The sequence below is a fragment of the Dendrobium catenatum genome, unplaced genomic scaffold (genome assembly GCF_001605985.2).
Source record: "Dendrobium catenatum unplaced genomic scaffold, ASM160598v2 fragScaff_scaffold_1035, whole genome shotgun sequence".
Lineage (NCBI taxonomy): Eukaryota > Viridiplantae > Streptophyta > Magnoliopsida > Asparagales > Orchidaceae > Dendrobium > Dendrobium catenatum.
Window position 1 is genome coordinate 354931 of NW_021319497.1, and position 17539 is coordinate 372469.

Below are 17539 nucleotides of genomic sequence, written 5' to 3' on the forward strand. Positions count from 1 at the left end.
TTGTTGGAATTTTTTTTATCGGCTAGAGATGTCACTAAGGTTGAATGTTCAAAGTCTTATGTCAATAGGTATTATATCTTAATTATTAAAATTAATCTAAGTTTTTTAAATATGTCCTTAATTATTATACTTAATGATGTCACTAGGTTATACAGGATTGAATCAAGATTTTGCTAAACCTTGGACAAGCATATAAATACACATACAATCAACACCATGTCCTTAAATCTAGAAGAACCTAAGACTAAGTGAGCATGTGTGCATTATACACATGCAAAATAAAATATAATCTTAACAAATAGAAAGATCGAATAATGGATAATTAGAAATCTAATTACTCATTAATGCACCCCAATCAATCCTCTTCAAGCAAGTTAAAAATATGTTAAAATTTTCAAGGGATCTCTCAACACTCAAAAGTTATATATATATATATATTAAAATATGTAAATATATCCTTATATAAATCATTTCAAGATAGGCTTGAAAATTATACAAAAATTTTTTCTCATTAATTTATTATCTTAACCAATATATATATATATAAATATATCCTTATATAAATCATTTCAAGATAGGCTTGAAAATTATACAAAAATTTTTTCTCATTAATTTATTATCTTAACCATATCTTTATTTTCTTCATTTTTTTTTTAATTTATTATTTTTAGTGACAAGTGTAGTATGCCGATCGAGTGATGAGTGACGAGTGTTGCCAGCTAAGTAACAAATGATCATAAACCCTTGGCGAGTGCACCTCAAGGCATTATGAGCATATTTGGAGATATAGGTAACATGCTCTTAAATCGCTAGCTCCCACCTTACACCAAAAAGCTCTAAATTTGTTTAGAACACAAAAGAAAGTAAATGTAAGAATGAACATGAGTCCTCTTGAATAAATTCAGGCTTCCACTAAAGCCATAAGGACTTGAGAGAAATTGAACGTACCCTTATCTTATTACAATTCAAAAGAAATCAGGTTATAACATACATCTGAAATCATCATTTGAAGAATCAAAACCTCCATCTATATTAGACAATTGACAGAATCCACCAAGAGAAAAAAAAATATAGTGGCAAACCTTACAAATGCAATAAAACCTAAAACCATAGTAAGAAAAAGTAGTGGCCTTTCATTCGCATGTACATATACTCCCTATAATCTAATTAAAATCAACTCCTTGCCCTAATTCATTAGAGCATTCATCAAAAATGTTAAAACAAGATTAATAAATGTAGCAAAGTATGCCGTAACAATCCAATGTAAGACAAGAAATAATTGTCATATATATTAAGCACAATAGCATAACCATTAAGGATCCTTGCATAGATCAACAATTAACAAAAACCTCGTTATTTTAGATATAAAACTCTAGACTCAAAAATGTCTTGAAGTAATCACTTAGAATAAGATAAGGAGAGCGAAACATATGTCAAGGTGGGTTATTGCATGTACCATCGCCATTCTTATCGAAGAGGTTGAAAACCTCCTTGAGGTGTGCTATCTCTGCACTCGTCAGTCTCTCCATCTTTTGTTTGAGCTAGAAGAAAAATAAAAAGAAGACAAGTAATACTCTTCCCCTCTTTCTTTCTATATCTATTATCCTTCCTTGATTGGATTAGTGAAGGAGAGGATGAGTTTTTGGGTGACATAGTTTTAGGATAGGTGGCATAATTAGAGAGAATGGACTCGAATCTAACAATATGAATTGGACACGTGTGATTTTTACATGGGAGCAATTCTAGGAAGGTGAATCACCAAGTTTTTTTCCTTGAAAATATCTTCTTATTATCCTTAAATTTCTCATAATTAGTTTTTTACAATATGTTTTTGTAGTTATTTATATTGAGATGTTAGGCATATGCAACATATCATTTTAATTTTTTATTCATATATATCACCTTTTATTTATTCATTTTTACAATATTGTATACTCATCAAATTTATATATTTTTTATCATTTGTTATAAATATATAGTCACTTAAATTTAATTTTAATTTTCCTGATTTCAATATAGGTTCCTGTGATTCTTCATGTGATATAATCATTCATTGATTGATTCTTCTTAGTTTTACAACTGCATCTTATCGTTCACATTTTTGCATGTTCCTACTTTTAAAATAAAAAATATTTTTAGTACTTGTAACGTAAGAAATTAATTTTCTTCATTTCAATATAGGTTCCTATAATCATTCATTGATTGATTCTTCTTAATTTTACAAACGCATCTTACCATTCACATTTTTGCATGTTCATATTTTTAAAATAAAAACTATTTTTATTACTTATAATGTATGAAATTATCAATATTAATGCGCTTATTATATTATGTTCTTATTTTTTAAAATAAATAAATAAAAAATCTTTGAGGGTCATTTTTATTTGTAGCATATATGATCCATATACCAAGCTCAGATTAATCAAGTATTAGTTGTCATTGATTGAGTCTGATTCATAAGTCATTTGTGTGATTGGGTCTTATAATAGTTTGAGTGATCACTCATACTTATTCTAATTCGCCTTCGTATTCACAATTGAATTATATCATTATGTTTAGGGTTTAGGGTTTCGTCCAACCAAATAGACAACACTAAAGAGTTTGAATAATCAAGATTATTCAAATGAGCAAATCCACAACTAGAGGTGTAAAAGACTTAAGTCTAGTCTAGTAATGACAAATGACATTATCGAGCTCGGCTTGTCAGTTAGAAAACCGGTTTGAACTTGAGCTCAAGCTCAATTCAAGACTAGAAAATGAGCTCAAGTTTGGCTCGACCTTTAACTCCTCGGTTTGAGTGCTCGATTTGAGCACATGGGAGTCCACTTGGGGATTTATTATTCTATACGGAGTCTGGATGGCATCCAAAGGCCAATAAAAATGCGCTACGTCACTCCAAAAATGTGCCGCGCTCGATACCGAGCTCGATACCCGCTCTTGATACCGCCCGGTACGAGCACTTAACCGAACCGTCCGATGCCCGCACAGAATAAAAGCTCCCACTGGGAAGCACAACAGACAAAATAACGAAATCATTGCAGGAGAAAGAAGCTCTGCTCGTAGTTCATCAACTGGTTGGAGAAGAAGCACTAAAGAAAAAAAAAAAACAGTTTTATTCTTTGGGGAGAAGTGCAACAACAATGCATTAATTATATTAAATGCAGTACAGTGAATCTACTAAAAAAGTGAATTTACTTATAAGTGATATAAATTAATAAATAAGATTATTTTTTATCCCTGTATATTTTCTTAGTCAAACAAGCTCACGAGTCAATGAACTGAGTCTAATAAAACTTGAATTCGGGCTCATTTAACGTATAAGCTAGATTTTGAGCACGAGACTCGATAAACTTGACTAGTGAGGTCGTTAGCAAATCGAATTTGAGCCAGCTCAGCTCACTTACATTCCTATCTACATCCTAATCTGAATTTATTTAGTACGCACCAAGTTTTTTAAGTTGATTATATATATATATATTATAAATTTAAATATCTCTCTCCTTTTATCTCTCTTGTTTTTCTCATCAAATGGGTTTAGCATCTTACTACATCCAAAAAATTAAAAAACAAAAAATAGCAGCCTGAAATCTAAAAAAAATAGAGTTCAAATCATTAATTGGTCTTATACCCCTCATTGTTAGCACACTAGTTAGTTAACCAGTATTATGTTTAATATTACTGTTTTACCATTGGTTAAATTCTATAAATGTATTTGTAAAGACCTCTTTGATAGACAATAAGATTTCTCTGTTCATTTCTTCTTCTTCCCGGTTCTTGCCTGTGTTCTTCCTCCTCTGTCTCCGAGGCACTTAGCCTTTCTCACAAGGTATCAAGAGTCTCTTATGGGGGATCAAGATTCAGTTTCTTCCCTCCCTCCCTCCTCTTCTCTCGCCGGAACAACAACCGATGCTGAAATCTCCATCCCGACAACACTAAAGTTCCTCATCTCCCACATCAATATTCTAATCCCTCGTCCTCTCACCTCAATTAATTATGCAATTTGGCGAACGGCAACGGGGTACGCCGGACATCTCTCTGGTGCGTCTGCATCTCCGCCCGACGTCAACTCCTCCGCTCGCAGATTTTCTACTATCGCGTGGATTTCGGTTTAGCCGCTCCGACCACTCCCTGCTTCTTTTTATTCACAATGGTGTACAAATTTATTTTCTTATATGTCGATGACATTATTCTCACAGATAATGATCATAATGCAATTCAATCTCTTCTCCACGATCTACACTCGACGTTCGCACTCAAACAGCTCGGCCAAATCAACCTTTTCCTCGGCATACAGGTTCAACATACACCTCAAGGTCTTTTCTTAACTCAAGCCCATTATGCAGCAACTCTGCTCAACACTGCTGGGATGACGGACTGCATAAGCTCTCCCACCCCGCTAGCTCCAACATCCAAATCAAAACCAAGCACCGATCAGCCGTTTCAAGATCCCTCCTTGTACCGTCGTCTAGCCGGATCGCTACAATATTTATCAATCACGCAGCCAGACATCGCCTTCGCAACCAATAGAGCCTGTCAGCATATGCAATCTCCTACTGTTCAAAACTTCCAAGACATTAAACGCATTCTGCGCTACATCAAAGGAACCATTAATTTCAGTCTACCTATTGTCACCGGTGATCTTCAGCTGCAGTCCTACTCCGATGCGGACTGGGCGTAAGATAGCACCGATCGGAAATCTGTGTCCGGTTTCTGCACATTCTTGGGACACAATCTGATCTCGTGGACCGTCAAGAAGCAAGTCACCATCGCCAAATCCTCCACGGAAGCAGAACATCGTTCTCTTTCAACGAACATCTCGGAGGTTATATGGTTACGGCGGCTAGCTGAGGAGCTTCAAATACAGCAAGTTCATTGCGACAATATTTCAGCTATTGCCATTGCTAAAAATCCCGTGTTCCATGCGCGGACGAAGCACATTGAAATTGATTATCAATTCATCAGACAACACATAGCAGCCAGCAATGTTCAGATTCAGTACATTCCCTCTCAAGATCAGGTTGCTGACATCCTAACTAAGCCTCTTTCGGTCTCACGGTTCCATGAGCTGAGAAACAAATTAACCATTCAATCCTTGAATGCTTAATTTGAGGGAGGCTGTTAGCACACTAGTTAGTTACCCAGTATTATGTTTAATATTACTGTTTTACCATTGGTTAAATTCTATAAATGTATTTGTAAAGACCTCTTTGATAGACAATAAGATTTCTCTGTTCAGTTCTTCTTCTTCCCGGTTCTTGCCTATGTTCTTCCTCCTCTGTCTCCGAGGCACTTAGCCTTTCTCACACTCATTACTTAACTATCGCATGCTAGCTGCTCGATGAAATGCCTCAACAAAAAATAATGTAGGGATTTTATTTATACTAAAGCTCAGACGTACGTGTCCAAGAGTTTCATCACGTCCATGTGTATGAACTTACTGAAAATCATACTTCAGTCATAGTATTATTTTTGGCATGCGAAATCTTACACATACTTTGCTTAATTTGCATGAATCGTATCTATATTAATTTATAAATGATTACTTGCCTTCCTTTATTAAATTATAAAGGATGGCTCAAAGATTTTCTAACAATAAACTCAGATCATTATTTCGACGAAGATTTATAAGTTATTATTTCGCCAGGAGGTTATCATCTTAGGAGTGCTCTTATGCGAGCATAGCTTAACTTTGAATTTCTAATAAAATTATAATTATTCACCAAAAGATACCTCAATTTTTAAGGGTACAACTTCATAAAAGGGGTTTCACACATAGTAAAACAACAGTGGTCGGTGGTTGGAAGATCGTAATTGAGCGATGAAGGTTTGAGAATTTTAGTTGGGCGACAATGGATGGAGGTTCGTAGTTGACAATGATAGTATGATGATGCTGGTAGAGTGGTGTTCCAATGAAAGCAATCAGACAATCATCCAATGACAATAAGGGCATTGTATCAATGGCATCGGTTGAGCAATGGCTTGATAGTGCCGACCATGCGGCAATCCAAGAATGGCGTTCGAGTGAAGCTCATAGATTTTTATAAGCTCTAAGCAAGCCCAAGTCCACACTATCAATATCTCCTCGGTAAGAGAGTAAAGATTTATTTATAAATTTTGAGAGTACAATGCCATATAAATATAAAGAAAATCAAAACACTCCATTAGATGCACTATATTAATTCACTTAATCATAAAATATTTTGTTCACCATTAAAGTATCTTAATATTATCAAAATTAAATAATTTTAGATTCATTAAATTTGTCTTAATTTAACTATAAGCATTCAAACTTTATCTAAAATGTTTTGTTATGCTTCAATTGTTTGATCTACAAGCTTATTTAGACTTAGATTATATCATCAAATTCATCTCATCTAAATGTTCAATTCAGTTATAAATTAATTTAAATCAAAGTTTGGATGATTCTAAATTTAATTGTAAAACTTTTCTATTCAAATATATATTAAAAAATTTGTGCCCAAAATGAATGATTGTCAATTTCTTATTTAATTTCATTTCAGATAACAAAAAGCACAAGAAATAAAGCCTGAGACGCTGAGAGAATTTCCTTTAAAACTCTTTAAGATTTGGGCTTACTGGTTCAATCAAAAATAACAAAAAGAAGAAACACAAGTCATTGCGCAGAAAAACTGCGATTTACTGAACAAAAGCAATACTTTATGCAACTATACTTTTTGTTGATGACTTGAATGAGGCCGTTGGAGTTTCTTAAAAGAATATTTACAACATATTTATTAATCTATTCTTTTTTTTATTATATATATCATTGAAGATGGTAATTGAACTTCCTCACACATTTCAATCCTACATAGAGCTAATATATGACATTGTTGTTAATCAAGTAGTACAGAATTCAAAGGAAGCAAATCAACATTTCCAAATTCTGACAAAGAAATATGAAACAATGAGCTTAAATAGCTTAGGAGATTACATATGAGTGGCACAAGGATTATATATATATACATTAAAACTTCATAAAGGTAAGATACAGGGTTTCTGCTAAAGTTAACACTCTCTTGGGATACAGTTACATTTAACTTAAAGAGGTCAATCATCACAAATTCCTAAATCCACTCATGCAGTTAATCTTCACAATAAAACATTTTCCTAAATGTTAAACGATTCAGCACAGTTAGAGCCATAATCATACCTTGTTTGGTTCTTTCATCTGTTAAATTCTTCTCCTCCTGCAATATTGAATCTCAATCAGGCGCTACGTCTTAGAAGTAAAGAGAGCACATACATGCTTCGTTTGGGACGGTTTTCTTACTACTTCTTAAATGAACTTTTTAGTATAAAATTTTTAATTTTTATACTGAAAATCTGCTTCAGAAAGCCGTCCCAAACGAAGCCAAAGTTTAGCAGCATAGCAGATGGAGATTATAAGGAGATCATACTATTTAACCCCGCGGGGGAGACCCAGGTTCCAAGCAACTGATGGAGGATGATGTGAAAGAAGATATTGTATCCTCTTTTTGTATAGCAACAAAGTTGAGAGGGGCTGTAGATAATCGTCGCATTTCCTTGAAGTAACCATTTTGACGACTGGAATATGAGCGAGGAGTGAGAAGTTCAGGTGTTGCACTGCCTACAGAAACCCTTCGAGGTGCAGGTGTCATGAAACCATTCGTATGACATCCATTTGTTGGCCTCTTGAAACTGTTGCTCTTCTTTGGGCTGGATTTTGATCCATAAAGTGCTTCTTTCTCAGTGAGAAGTAAATATTGCAGCTTCTTTTGATCCTGCAATAAGAAACTTAAATGCTTATATTGTTATGAGTGTGTAGAGATTACGAAGCATTATTCTGAATGGTATAGTTACATGAAAACGCTTTTTCTCCTCTTCCTTTTGTTGTCTAGAAAGCTTATACTCTTCCAAAAGAGAGACCAAACGAACCTGCAAAATTGGAATGTAATAATTCAGAAAGTTAAAATTTCTGGAGTAATTCCAGACAAGCCCAAGCCGGATGGGCCTAGGAATGACGAAGTAGTTCCAAAAATTCAAATAGAATATGAGATAAAAATGCATGCATAACTACGGAAGTTATAGGAGAAGTAAATCAAACTGACCCCATCATAAAAGAAAAGCATGTTCCTTTCACATTCCCAGGAAAATGTTTTGCTTATCAAATTGTCAACAATGCCTGGAACAGCGAAGAAATTTAGTATTTGCAGATTACGTGAAGGTATGAAACTAGGATGTGTAGGCCTTAAAAACCTGGAATTTTGAGTGATGTCAACCGAGCTTTCTCTGCATGTTTCAGGTTCAAGTGGGCGCCTCTTCCCGCGCTGTACCTGTTCTCATCCTGTATCCTAGAAGGTGTCAGTATATTCTTGAACAAGAATAAACCTGAAAAAACAAATAATGAAAGCGCCTGCCGGGTTTGGTATAGTTTAAACAAAATTCTAATGAAAATTATTTGGATAGAATTACTGACTTTCATGAGATTGAGGTTTTGTTTGAGACGGCTTTATTATTGTTTCTTAAAGTAGTTTTCTAATAGAAAAATTAAAATTTTTTTATTAAGAATCTACTTTAAGAAGCAGAATGAAAGTCATCCTTTGAACTTCCTGAACAGTGAAAAGATTGCACCAAATATTCAATTGATGAACTTCAAGGAATTGACCTTTTACAAACATATGGTAAGATCAGCTCAAACAAGCAAAGCCATTACTGCTAAGATCCATATGACAAAGAAAACCAGGATTCATAAAAAAAAAGTATAAGCTCTTACTAACTAGAATCTGTAAATGCATGGCAAATAAAATTTATTATAAACACTAAGCAGGATATTAAGTTCCCCGCAATTTAAAGATATAATCATATTGTTCAAGAACTAAACTTGTGTTCCTAAAATGTGGCACCATGCATGTCGAAGTTTTTCATTTCAATTGCTTTGACCAAATAACTCTTCTAAATGTGCAGAAATTTGAAATTACAACTCTCACCCTAGAGAAATGGTCTGTACATCAGGCATTTTAACCAAAATGGAATGGCCAAAGATCAGGAACTTAAGCATAATTCCTCAAAATTGAAAGAACCTCAACAGGACTTCCGATGTCCCATCATATCAATTTAGCATCAAGAGGGAAGACCATCTTACTTGGTTATACTCCTCAAGCCACCTTTCTTCCGCACAAGCAGCTTCCCATTTGTTTACTCTGTCCAAGATATCCTTCCTGATATCGGATTCCTCCATTGCTTTTGTAATTTGACCTTCGATACTAGTCAAGAGTTCAGAAGGATCCACAAGACCTAATCACAGAAAAAAGTGTTAACTGGTTAGATTCAGATAAGAATAAACCTTTTACGAAAAATGGAAAATAAGATGCACACCAGAATCAATCAATGCACACAATTTTTCTGATGCGGTACTCATATCAGGTTCAATATGTGCTTGGCGACACACTTCCTCCAGTTCTAATCTTTTCTTCAAAACAAGTTCTTTCATTTTGCTGGCTTTGAACTCTGTTAACCGGTCAACTTCAGCCTCAATCTGTGAAACATGAGAAAGGATGATGTCTTTCCAAGATGCTTATAAGTTATAACCCAAAATGTTTCAAGAAAACTGTAAGTTGTTGTGCACAAACCTCCTTGACAGATTCGATTGATAGAATACCAGAGTTTGTTACATCCTCCTCTTGTGACCTCAGAATACATGAATTCTTTTCAAAATGCTTGCGCTCTTCTTCCGGTGTATCCATCAGGTTCCATAGTTCAATTAAGGATTCAAAGACTTGCCGCAACTGGAATTATGGACTTATAAGAGTTACAATTGTATTTAGCAAGAAAAGAAAGCAGAGCTTTTAATATTACCGTTTGAGTTCGTTTCCTCTTCTCTAATTTTAATTTCTGGATCATTTGAGACAGCCCTTCCAATGTGCTATCACTAATATTTGTAGATTGCCCTAAACCAGGCTCATGCAAGCTTGGATGAATCCCATTCAATGTCTTGCCAAAATCATTGCCAAGCACACAACATAATGCATGCACTTCATTTACATATTCAAGAACCTTGTGAAGACGTTCGGACTGGAATAATAAAAAAAAGCAGAGTTAGAATGTACTATACTTCTAAAATGCAAATTGACACTTAAGAAGTGAATTGGCCTCATCCAAAAATATGCCAGTCAATGAAATTAAAATCTTTTAAGCCGCCATCTGAAAATTTGCATTATTACATCCATTAAGTGATTACAATTAGTCCTGTTTTCAACAACAAAAAATAAAATGTGAGAATCGATAAAATACTCCGGTCTGGTCCAACTTTGACTAAGAAGCAGAGAGATCTTTTCAGATTCTTGATACAATATTCACGCTTAGCATAGCCAAAATATTCAATTTACAAACCCTGCAAAATCCAATGATAATTTGGGACGTTTGCAATTGTTTCTACATATACTCGAGATAGAAGGTGAAGACCTATGATGCACGGACACGGCGACATGGACACGACACGACACGGACACGGGACACGGCTTTTTTTGGAAAATATAGGACACGGGTACGGCGCGGACACGGCAATACATTTTTTTATATAGTGTATATATATTAATGTAATATCATATTAGAAATGACAAACAATAATAAATGAATGACATGATAATTTGTCTAGTTTATAATATAAAATATTTAGTACAAAATATCTAGTACAACCACAAAAATATAAGCAAATGATCACTTACTACAACATCAAGCATTCAAGCTTCAACTAATAGGATTAGCTTTAGAGGTTTGTATTTGGCCTTCAATATCATCATCATTGAATATTTTAAGAGAAGCTCCCAATATTCCACCTAACTTGGACATGTGGTACCGGAAGAATGTACAATTATTTGTTGTATGGCACATGCCAACATTATCATTATCCAACACAAATATTTTAGCTCGGTTTTAGGGATACTCCTTTCCTTAGTGAATGCTACATGATATTTTAACTCCATTTGCACATCTTCAAGATATGTTGCTTTTAATCAACAATTTCCCTTCCTACAACAACAACAACATCATCAAGCCTTTGTCCCACTATGTGGGGTCGGCTACATGAATCATTTTTCACCATTGTGTCCAGTTAAAAGTTAAATTCTCATTTAAATCTAATAAAGAAAGATCATTTCTAATATTTTCTAACCAAGTCTTTTTAGGTCTACTTCTACATTTCTTAACATAAGTCGAATCTAATACATCAACTTTCCTAACCGAGTCATCGAAAAGCCTCCGTTTAATGTGATCAAATCATTTAAGGCGGCTCTCTCTAATCTTATCTTCCATTGGAGCTACTCCAGCCTTTTCATGCATATGTTCATTTCGTATCCTATCTCTAAGGGTCAAGCCACTCATCCACCTAAGCATCCTCATCTCTGCAAGTCTGCAACACTTAATTTAGTAATATGCTTCTCTTTTAATGGCCAACATTCGACACCATAAATCATTGCAGGTCTCACCACCATCTTATAGAATTTTCCCTTAAGTTTGAGGGGGGCTTTTCTATCGCACAGTAAGCCCGATGCATTCCTCCACTTTAACCATCCAACTTGAATTATGCTTATAATATCCCCATCTATTTCACCATCACTCTGAACAATAGAACCAAGATATCTAAAGAGGAATGCATCACTTTGAGACATGACATGAATCCTTTAAAAAACATTTCCCTTCCTAATCCAAATTAATCTATCTGTTTACCTTATTGGAGCATCTTTTTCCTTCTTTATAAATGACCAAAACACATAGGCCTATTCTCACTCCATCATTCCTAATTTTACAATCTAAACCCATCTTAAATTTCTCATGTTCGTCATTCAACTAGACTTATCAAGGACTGCATTGTTTCCTAACGCTTATATTCACAAAACATTGGCTATTTAATTGCAATTTCTAACTTGGCCTCTACAGTCTCCACAATAATCCTATATTGCATGGTATTTCTAACAATTTTTCATTTTAGCCATCAAATTTTGCTCAATAAGTTGAGGTTGAGTTGTCATATATATTCTCATTCTTTTTTTAATAAATTCAAGATACTTGTAACACACATAAGCACCCATTAAATTTCCAAAAAAAAAAAATAATTTTGACAAATAATTATCAATTTCACATTCAATAAAATTGAGCGGCATATACTTGGTCTTTGTTCTATTCCTCATAAGCCTTTATCTTCAAAAACATATTTTAATATTTTACTTATTTGAAGGAGATTTTATCAATAAATCTATATGAACTACATAAATCGTCTGCACCAAAACTTGCCACTTTAAATGCTTTTTATATGTAAATCCATAAACAATAAAAAACACGTTGTTATAAAACCACAATTAGGTTGTCAATGTTTTATAACTCCAAATGCTGTGATAAAAAAGGCATTGATATTTAAGTTGAATGTGAAAAAAATAAGAAAATTAAGAAAAATGTGCACCAAAACTAGGAAGAATAAATTAAGGAAAACACGAGATGGTATACTCTACATTTTATAGAATCCACTAAATCTATTTTCCTTCAAAACAACTTAAACACCCTTGCAGATCTTACGAGCAATGTCATCACCAAAGAGTACATATCTTGCAACATTTAGAGCATATAAAGATATTAGATTATTTCTCAAATTCGATACCCATTTGACTCCAGCAGACAAAACAATCATTATCATGTGTCCTCTATTTTATAGTGTGAAAACCTCTAATCATGCACACAGCTCCATTTCCCATGTAAAAACAACCACTTTAGAACAACTAAAGTAACATTTAACGCAATTAGCATCACCAAAGAGCATGTCTTGCAATATTGAGAGTACATAAGGATATTATATTATTTCTCAAATTTGATACCTATTTGACTCTAGCCGACAAAACAATCATTGCCATGTGTTCATAATTTTATACCCATGTAAAAGCAACCACTAACACCTGGCTCATACATGGCAAACCTTTCCAATAAAAAATATGAGATTTGAACACGCTAAATCCATAATTAACTGCTCTTTACACCTATCACCACCAATCACCAAAAGAGCAAGTCCATAATCTAATTCTCTTTGCACCTATCTCGATCAGTACAAAGAGAATTGTTAATATTAAAATCAAGCCAAACTGCAACTACACTTGAATATGCTAACTTCTTCTTATGAATGTCATTTGCATGTTATTTCCTCTTCAAAGCATAACAATATATCTTTTATGTGTCATTTCTTCTTACAGTAAGTAGTCTTCAAAAATACTTCTCAAATCATTGAAAAAGCACACAAAATCAGCAAGAAGCTTGATCTTCATCATGAAAAATCACATCAATACTTCTCAAATCTTAAATGATGGCATTAAAATCATTCATACATGATTTAATAAGTGCATCATAATAAATGGGAAGTAAGTAGAGTCTCTACGTCTAAATTTTGTTTAAGAGACTATTAGCCACATATATAGACTCCAAATCGAGCCACAAACATTGTACAATTGTGTCCCCTAGTAACAAGACTCCATCCATCAAACAAAATTAAATCTTTGAAAGAACATTCTCATCGATTTCTGTCTTTACTTCTTCACAGATGATTTCAAGAATTTTAGTACTCACATATGTGTCATCACGAGTATATATCAGATTAGAAAGCCACTTTTGATTCTCAAAGGGCTAAAACTATTTGAACTATCAAAATTTTTTATTTTGAACTTCATGGTTGTCGTATTCCTCATAATCATTCGCTCTAATACCAATTGTTAAGAAAAGAGTACTTCTAACCTTATGCTACAAAAGCATCAACTAAAAAGCAAGTGGTGTAGCACATGGTGATAATGAAGAGCTTGGAAGCTCATTAACAAGATCCAAAGCTAGGAGAGCTTTCATAGAGAAGGACCAATATAAATAGTCAAGTGAAGATAGGCTATTAATCTGTTTTTTTTTTTAGTTTTAGTGTTGAAGGAATAGCAATTCACACAATCAAATAAATAAAAGCAATTACCTATATGAGTGGAGTGGCGTGGAGTGGCCGGCCATAACAAGGTAGATATGGTGTTTATTTGGAGAGGATGGCCCACCTTTATATATTCGCCTCTTTTCTTTAAGTTTGAATTCCTTTAGCAACTAATTGTAAAACAATAAATGGAACTTTTTCTCTGTGAAATGAAATTTTAGAGACATTTTACCACTAGTTTTGAGTTGAAGAAATCCACCGGTTAGGGCTTGGTGGTCGACCAACTGATGCGCCTTGGAAGTAAAAAAAAAAACAACAAATAAAAAAGAAGAAAAGCATAGAAACACAAAGATAATGGTTTTTTTTTTCTGATTTCTCCTTAAAAAATAAAGCAATATACCATTGATCTACTACTATTCGAGAGGTAGATGAATTCTCCCACAAACCCTAGTCGCCATCAGGAACTCACAACAAATACTAGGAAAATAAACTCAGCAATATCATGATACCTAACTTTAATCAAAACTCCCCCTTAAATAGCCATAGCCACAATAACACAAATAGAATATTCCTAAACAATTAAACATATTTTAGGAAACCTTCCTAAGTAATTAAACATAATTTAGGGAACCTTCCTAAATAATTAAACATATTTTAGGAAATCTTCCTAAACAATTAAACACTTCCGAAATAGCATAACACAATTAAGAAACTTTTCTAAATAACTCCCCCTTTGATTAGGAACCTTCCTAAATAATTTTTCCTTAATTAGAAAGTTTCCTAAACAGCTTCCACTTGATTCCTCCTCCTTACATAATGAATAGTAGCTCCCCTAAGACCCACAAGGTGGGCCCCCTCTAGCATATTACCAACCTAAAAGGAACTAGGTAATTTCTTTTTGCCAAAATAACTTTGGGGAGTGGTTTTAAATTTGTATCTTGTGTTTATGTGATTTTTTATGTAGAAGTGTTTTTCCTCCTCCCAAAAACCCTAGAAAATTAAATCCTTCACAAATTTCCCAACTATTGTCCAGGAAATTCAAATGGGAGCATTTGGCAAAAAGGGTGCAAGACTAGATCTAGTCTAGTTTCAATTAGGTTTGGTGTTCTTAAATTCTTCTAAAATTCTTGAAAACTCCCAAAAAAAAAACCCTCCAAAATTAACTTAGATATATTATATTTCAACTTCTGAGAGTTCCCAAGATTTTTCCCTTCCATTAAACCAAGTATTCGAAGTCTTGAGCTTTGATTTGTGCTGCAAGAAAGATTATGCTTTCCACTGACCCCAACTTCTAATGATTCTAAGAAAATGTCAAAATCCCTTTGAATTTTATGAAATTCTCTATATCAAAAGTAGATACATCCCTCTTTTATTTTCAAGTGGCTTCAAGGGTAGAGGTTGCGTAGGTTGGTTGCACAAGTAATTGGAAATTCAATCAACCTATTTTTTGCCTAGGTTCTGGTTTGTGATGGTTGACTACTCTCCTTATCATATCATTAACTCCACTTAAAATCTAGCCTCCCCATACCCTACACTACTTTCCTAAGCCTCTTAGAAAAAACCGTTCAAGTGTCTTTTGGTCATTCCAAAAGATCTAACATCAGACCCCATCAACAAGTACAATGAACCAAAAAATAAGTGTAAGAAAATTCAACCACCACAAAAAAAAACCACTAAATTTTATATGGTTAGTTTTAGTAAGCTTATATCCACTAAAGAGGAGAGAAAATATGATCCACTAGCAAAAAAAACCACAATTATGAAGTACAATAAAATGACTCTCACATGCCTTTTCAAAACCTGAGCAAACCATCGCTTAGCAATGAAAAAGAAAAGCCCTAAATCTCTCAAAAAATTTCACTCGATTCAATTGCATGTTTCTCATAAGAAGTTTAAAACACATGCCATCATGATTCATGCATGTTAGATCCATCAAAATGGACTAAGATTTTAAATGATAGTGAATAAAAAAACTCCAAATGGATACCTTTTCCTTTTGAAGAGAGCGAAGCTGAGCTTGATAATCATTTAGCTTCCTTATTGACAAATCATCATCGTCGACTTTACCAACATTAGTTTGAAAATTTTGTCCATTAATCTCTCCAAAAATCTTTTCAATCTCTGATCTTATTTCAGCAATTTTTTTTACTCTTTCATCCTTCTTCGACCTTAGATTCTCCAGCATCGGTGTGATAAAAGCAAGTTTCCCTTTTAGTGATTCTAGCCTCTGGTCTGTCTGCAAAGTATAATCCAGAAAAAAGCTAACTGCTGTGAGATTGAGCGACATGCCTTTCAGGTTAAAATCCATCTAAAGATAATACACAAATATGAAATTTAAAATACCAATGATGCTACAAATACTGGACCGTAACGAGCATGAAATTCAAAACTCCCAAAGAATTGACCCATAGATTTTCGTATTGGGTCCTCCCATCTAATAAAAATGCCAAGATGGCCATGCATTTCAAATTGAGCTCTCTCAGAGTCATGTATGACAGCACAAATAGATGGCAAAACTTCACAAGAATAATTTTTTGCACTTATTAAGTATAGAAAATTTGCCATAATTTCTAGGAGTCAAGGATCCAACAAAGATTACTTTTTAAAATTCTTCCATTAGAAAACATAGTTAACTAGGCTGCACACTATTTTTAATGATTTGGAAGATTAGAAGATTATCATTGTGAGACATTCAACCTAGGATAACTCGGGTAAAATTACATGTCTCTGCAAAATAAGGATTTAAAATTGATAAATTATTAAAATCTATGATTAGATTCCTTTCCTCACTTTATTTGCTTCGTTCAAATGGTATGATGTTTGTAATCAGCTCAAGATTAAACTGCCTCGTCAAGACAAACAAGCGAATGGACAATTAACTAGCGTGGAGTAGGCATACCTGGAAATAAGTCTGTAAATTGACTAATACAATGAACAAACAAATAAGTTTGAGGATAGATATATTTATATACATATAAACAGAGCACATTTAAATTTCTATATATGAGATTTTAAATTAAATAGGATAAATTAAATTTATGTTGATATAATAAATTGTATTTAAAAGAATAATGAATTTATGAGCTAAGGATTTATAGAAAATGAGAGTAAATTTTATTAATAGAAATTTTATTTTAAAAATGAATAATAATTAATAAACAGAGCACATTTAAATTTCTATATATGAGATTTTAAATTAAATAGGATAAATTAAATTTATGTTGATATAATAAATTGTATTTAAAAGAATAATGAATTTATGAGCTAAGGATTTATAGAAAATGAGAGTAAATTTTATTAATAGAAATTTTATTTTAAAAATGAATAATAATTATATAATGATTTTTCTTTTAAAGTGAGAAGTTATAAAATATTTGTTAAATAATAAAAGTTGTTAAATAATGCAGAAATAAATCAAAAAAATAATTTTTATCTTCTGAAAATAATTTTAAATTAAAATTCATAATTTTCTAAAAATTAGAGGTATTATACGCAAAAATCCGATTTCAAATGAAATTATGATGAACTTATGAAGTTTAAAGTACTAAAAGTAATTTTAAAATGATTTAAAAAAATAGATATTTGAAAATAATTACTAAATTAAATTAAGTTAAAAAA

The 17539-nt window shown here is 33.1% G+C and overlaps 3 protein-coding genes across 4 annotated transcripts in view; 1 reads left to right on the forward strand and 2 right to left on the reverse strand.

Moving 5' to 3' along the window:
• The window catches only part of LOC114580465 (calmodulin-like), a 6528-nt gene extending 4993 nt beyond the window's left edge, over positions 1-1535 (reverse strand). Inside the window, exon 1 of the mRNA XM_028698039.1 lies at positions 1457-1535. Coding sequence (XP_028553872.1) covers positions 1457-1529 — 73 coding nt within the window. The 5' untranslated portion in view covers positions 1530-1535. The remainder of the gene's footprint in view (positions 1-1456) is intronic.
• A 2612-nt stretch (positions 1536-4147) lies between these two features.
• LOC110110190 (uncharacterized mitochondrial protein AtMg00810-like) lies at positions 4148-4678 on the forward strand. Its single transcript, XM_020841569.1, has one exon. It carries the CDS (start codon positions 4148-4150, stop codon positions 4676-4678), a length of 531 nt encoding a protein of 176 aa, XP_020697228.1.
• Positions 4679-6905: 2227 nt separating this feature from the next.
• LOC110110182 (65-kDa microtubule-associated protein 6-like) overlaps positions 6906-17539 on the reverse strand; it is a 21300-nt gene continuing 10666 nt past the window's right edge. For both annotated transcript variants that reach the window (XM_028698020.1, XM_020841552.2), the window contains 10 exons: positions 15909-16157; positions 9838-10053; positions 9612-9767; positions 9358-9517; positions 9125-9276; positions 8239-8326; positions 8091-8164; positions 7843-7917; positions 7419-7763; positions 6906-7208 (listed from right to left, as the gene is read on the reverse strand). In XM_028698020.1, the coding sequence (XP_028553853.1) occupies positions 7422-7763; positions 7843-7917; positions 8091-8164; positions 8239-8326; positions 9125-9276; positions 9358-9517; positions 9612-9767; positions 9838-10053; positions 15909-16157 (1512 nt within the window). In that variant the 3' untranslated portion in view covers positions 6906-7208; positions 7419-7421. The remainder of the gene's footprint in view (positions 7209-7418; positions 7764-7842; positions 7918-8090; positions 8165-8238; positions 8327-9124; positions 9277-9357; positions 9518-9611; positions 9768-9837; positions 10054-15908; positions 16158-17539) is intronic.

What these genes read in the sequence shown, in the direction of transcription:
- LOC110110190 (XM_020841569.1), top strand. Translation starts at nt 4,148, where the DNA reads ATGGTGTACAAATTTATTTTCTTATATGTCGATGACATTATTCTCACA.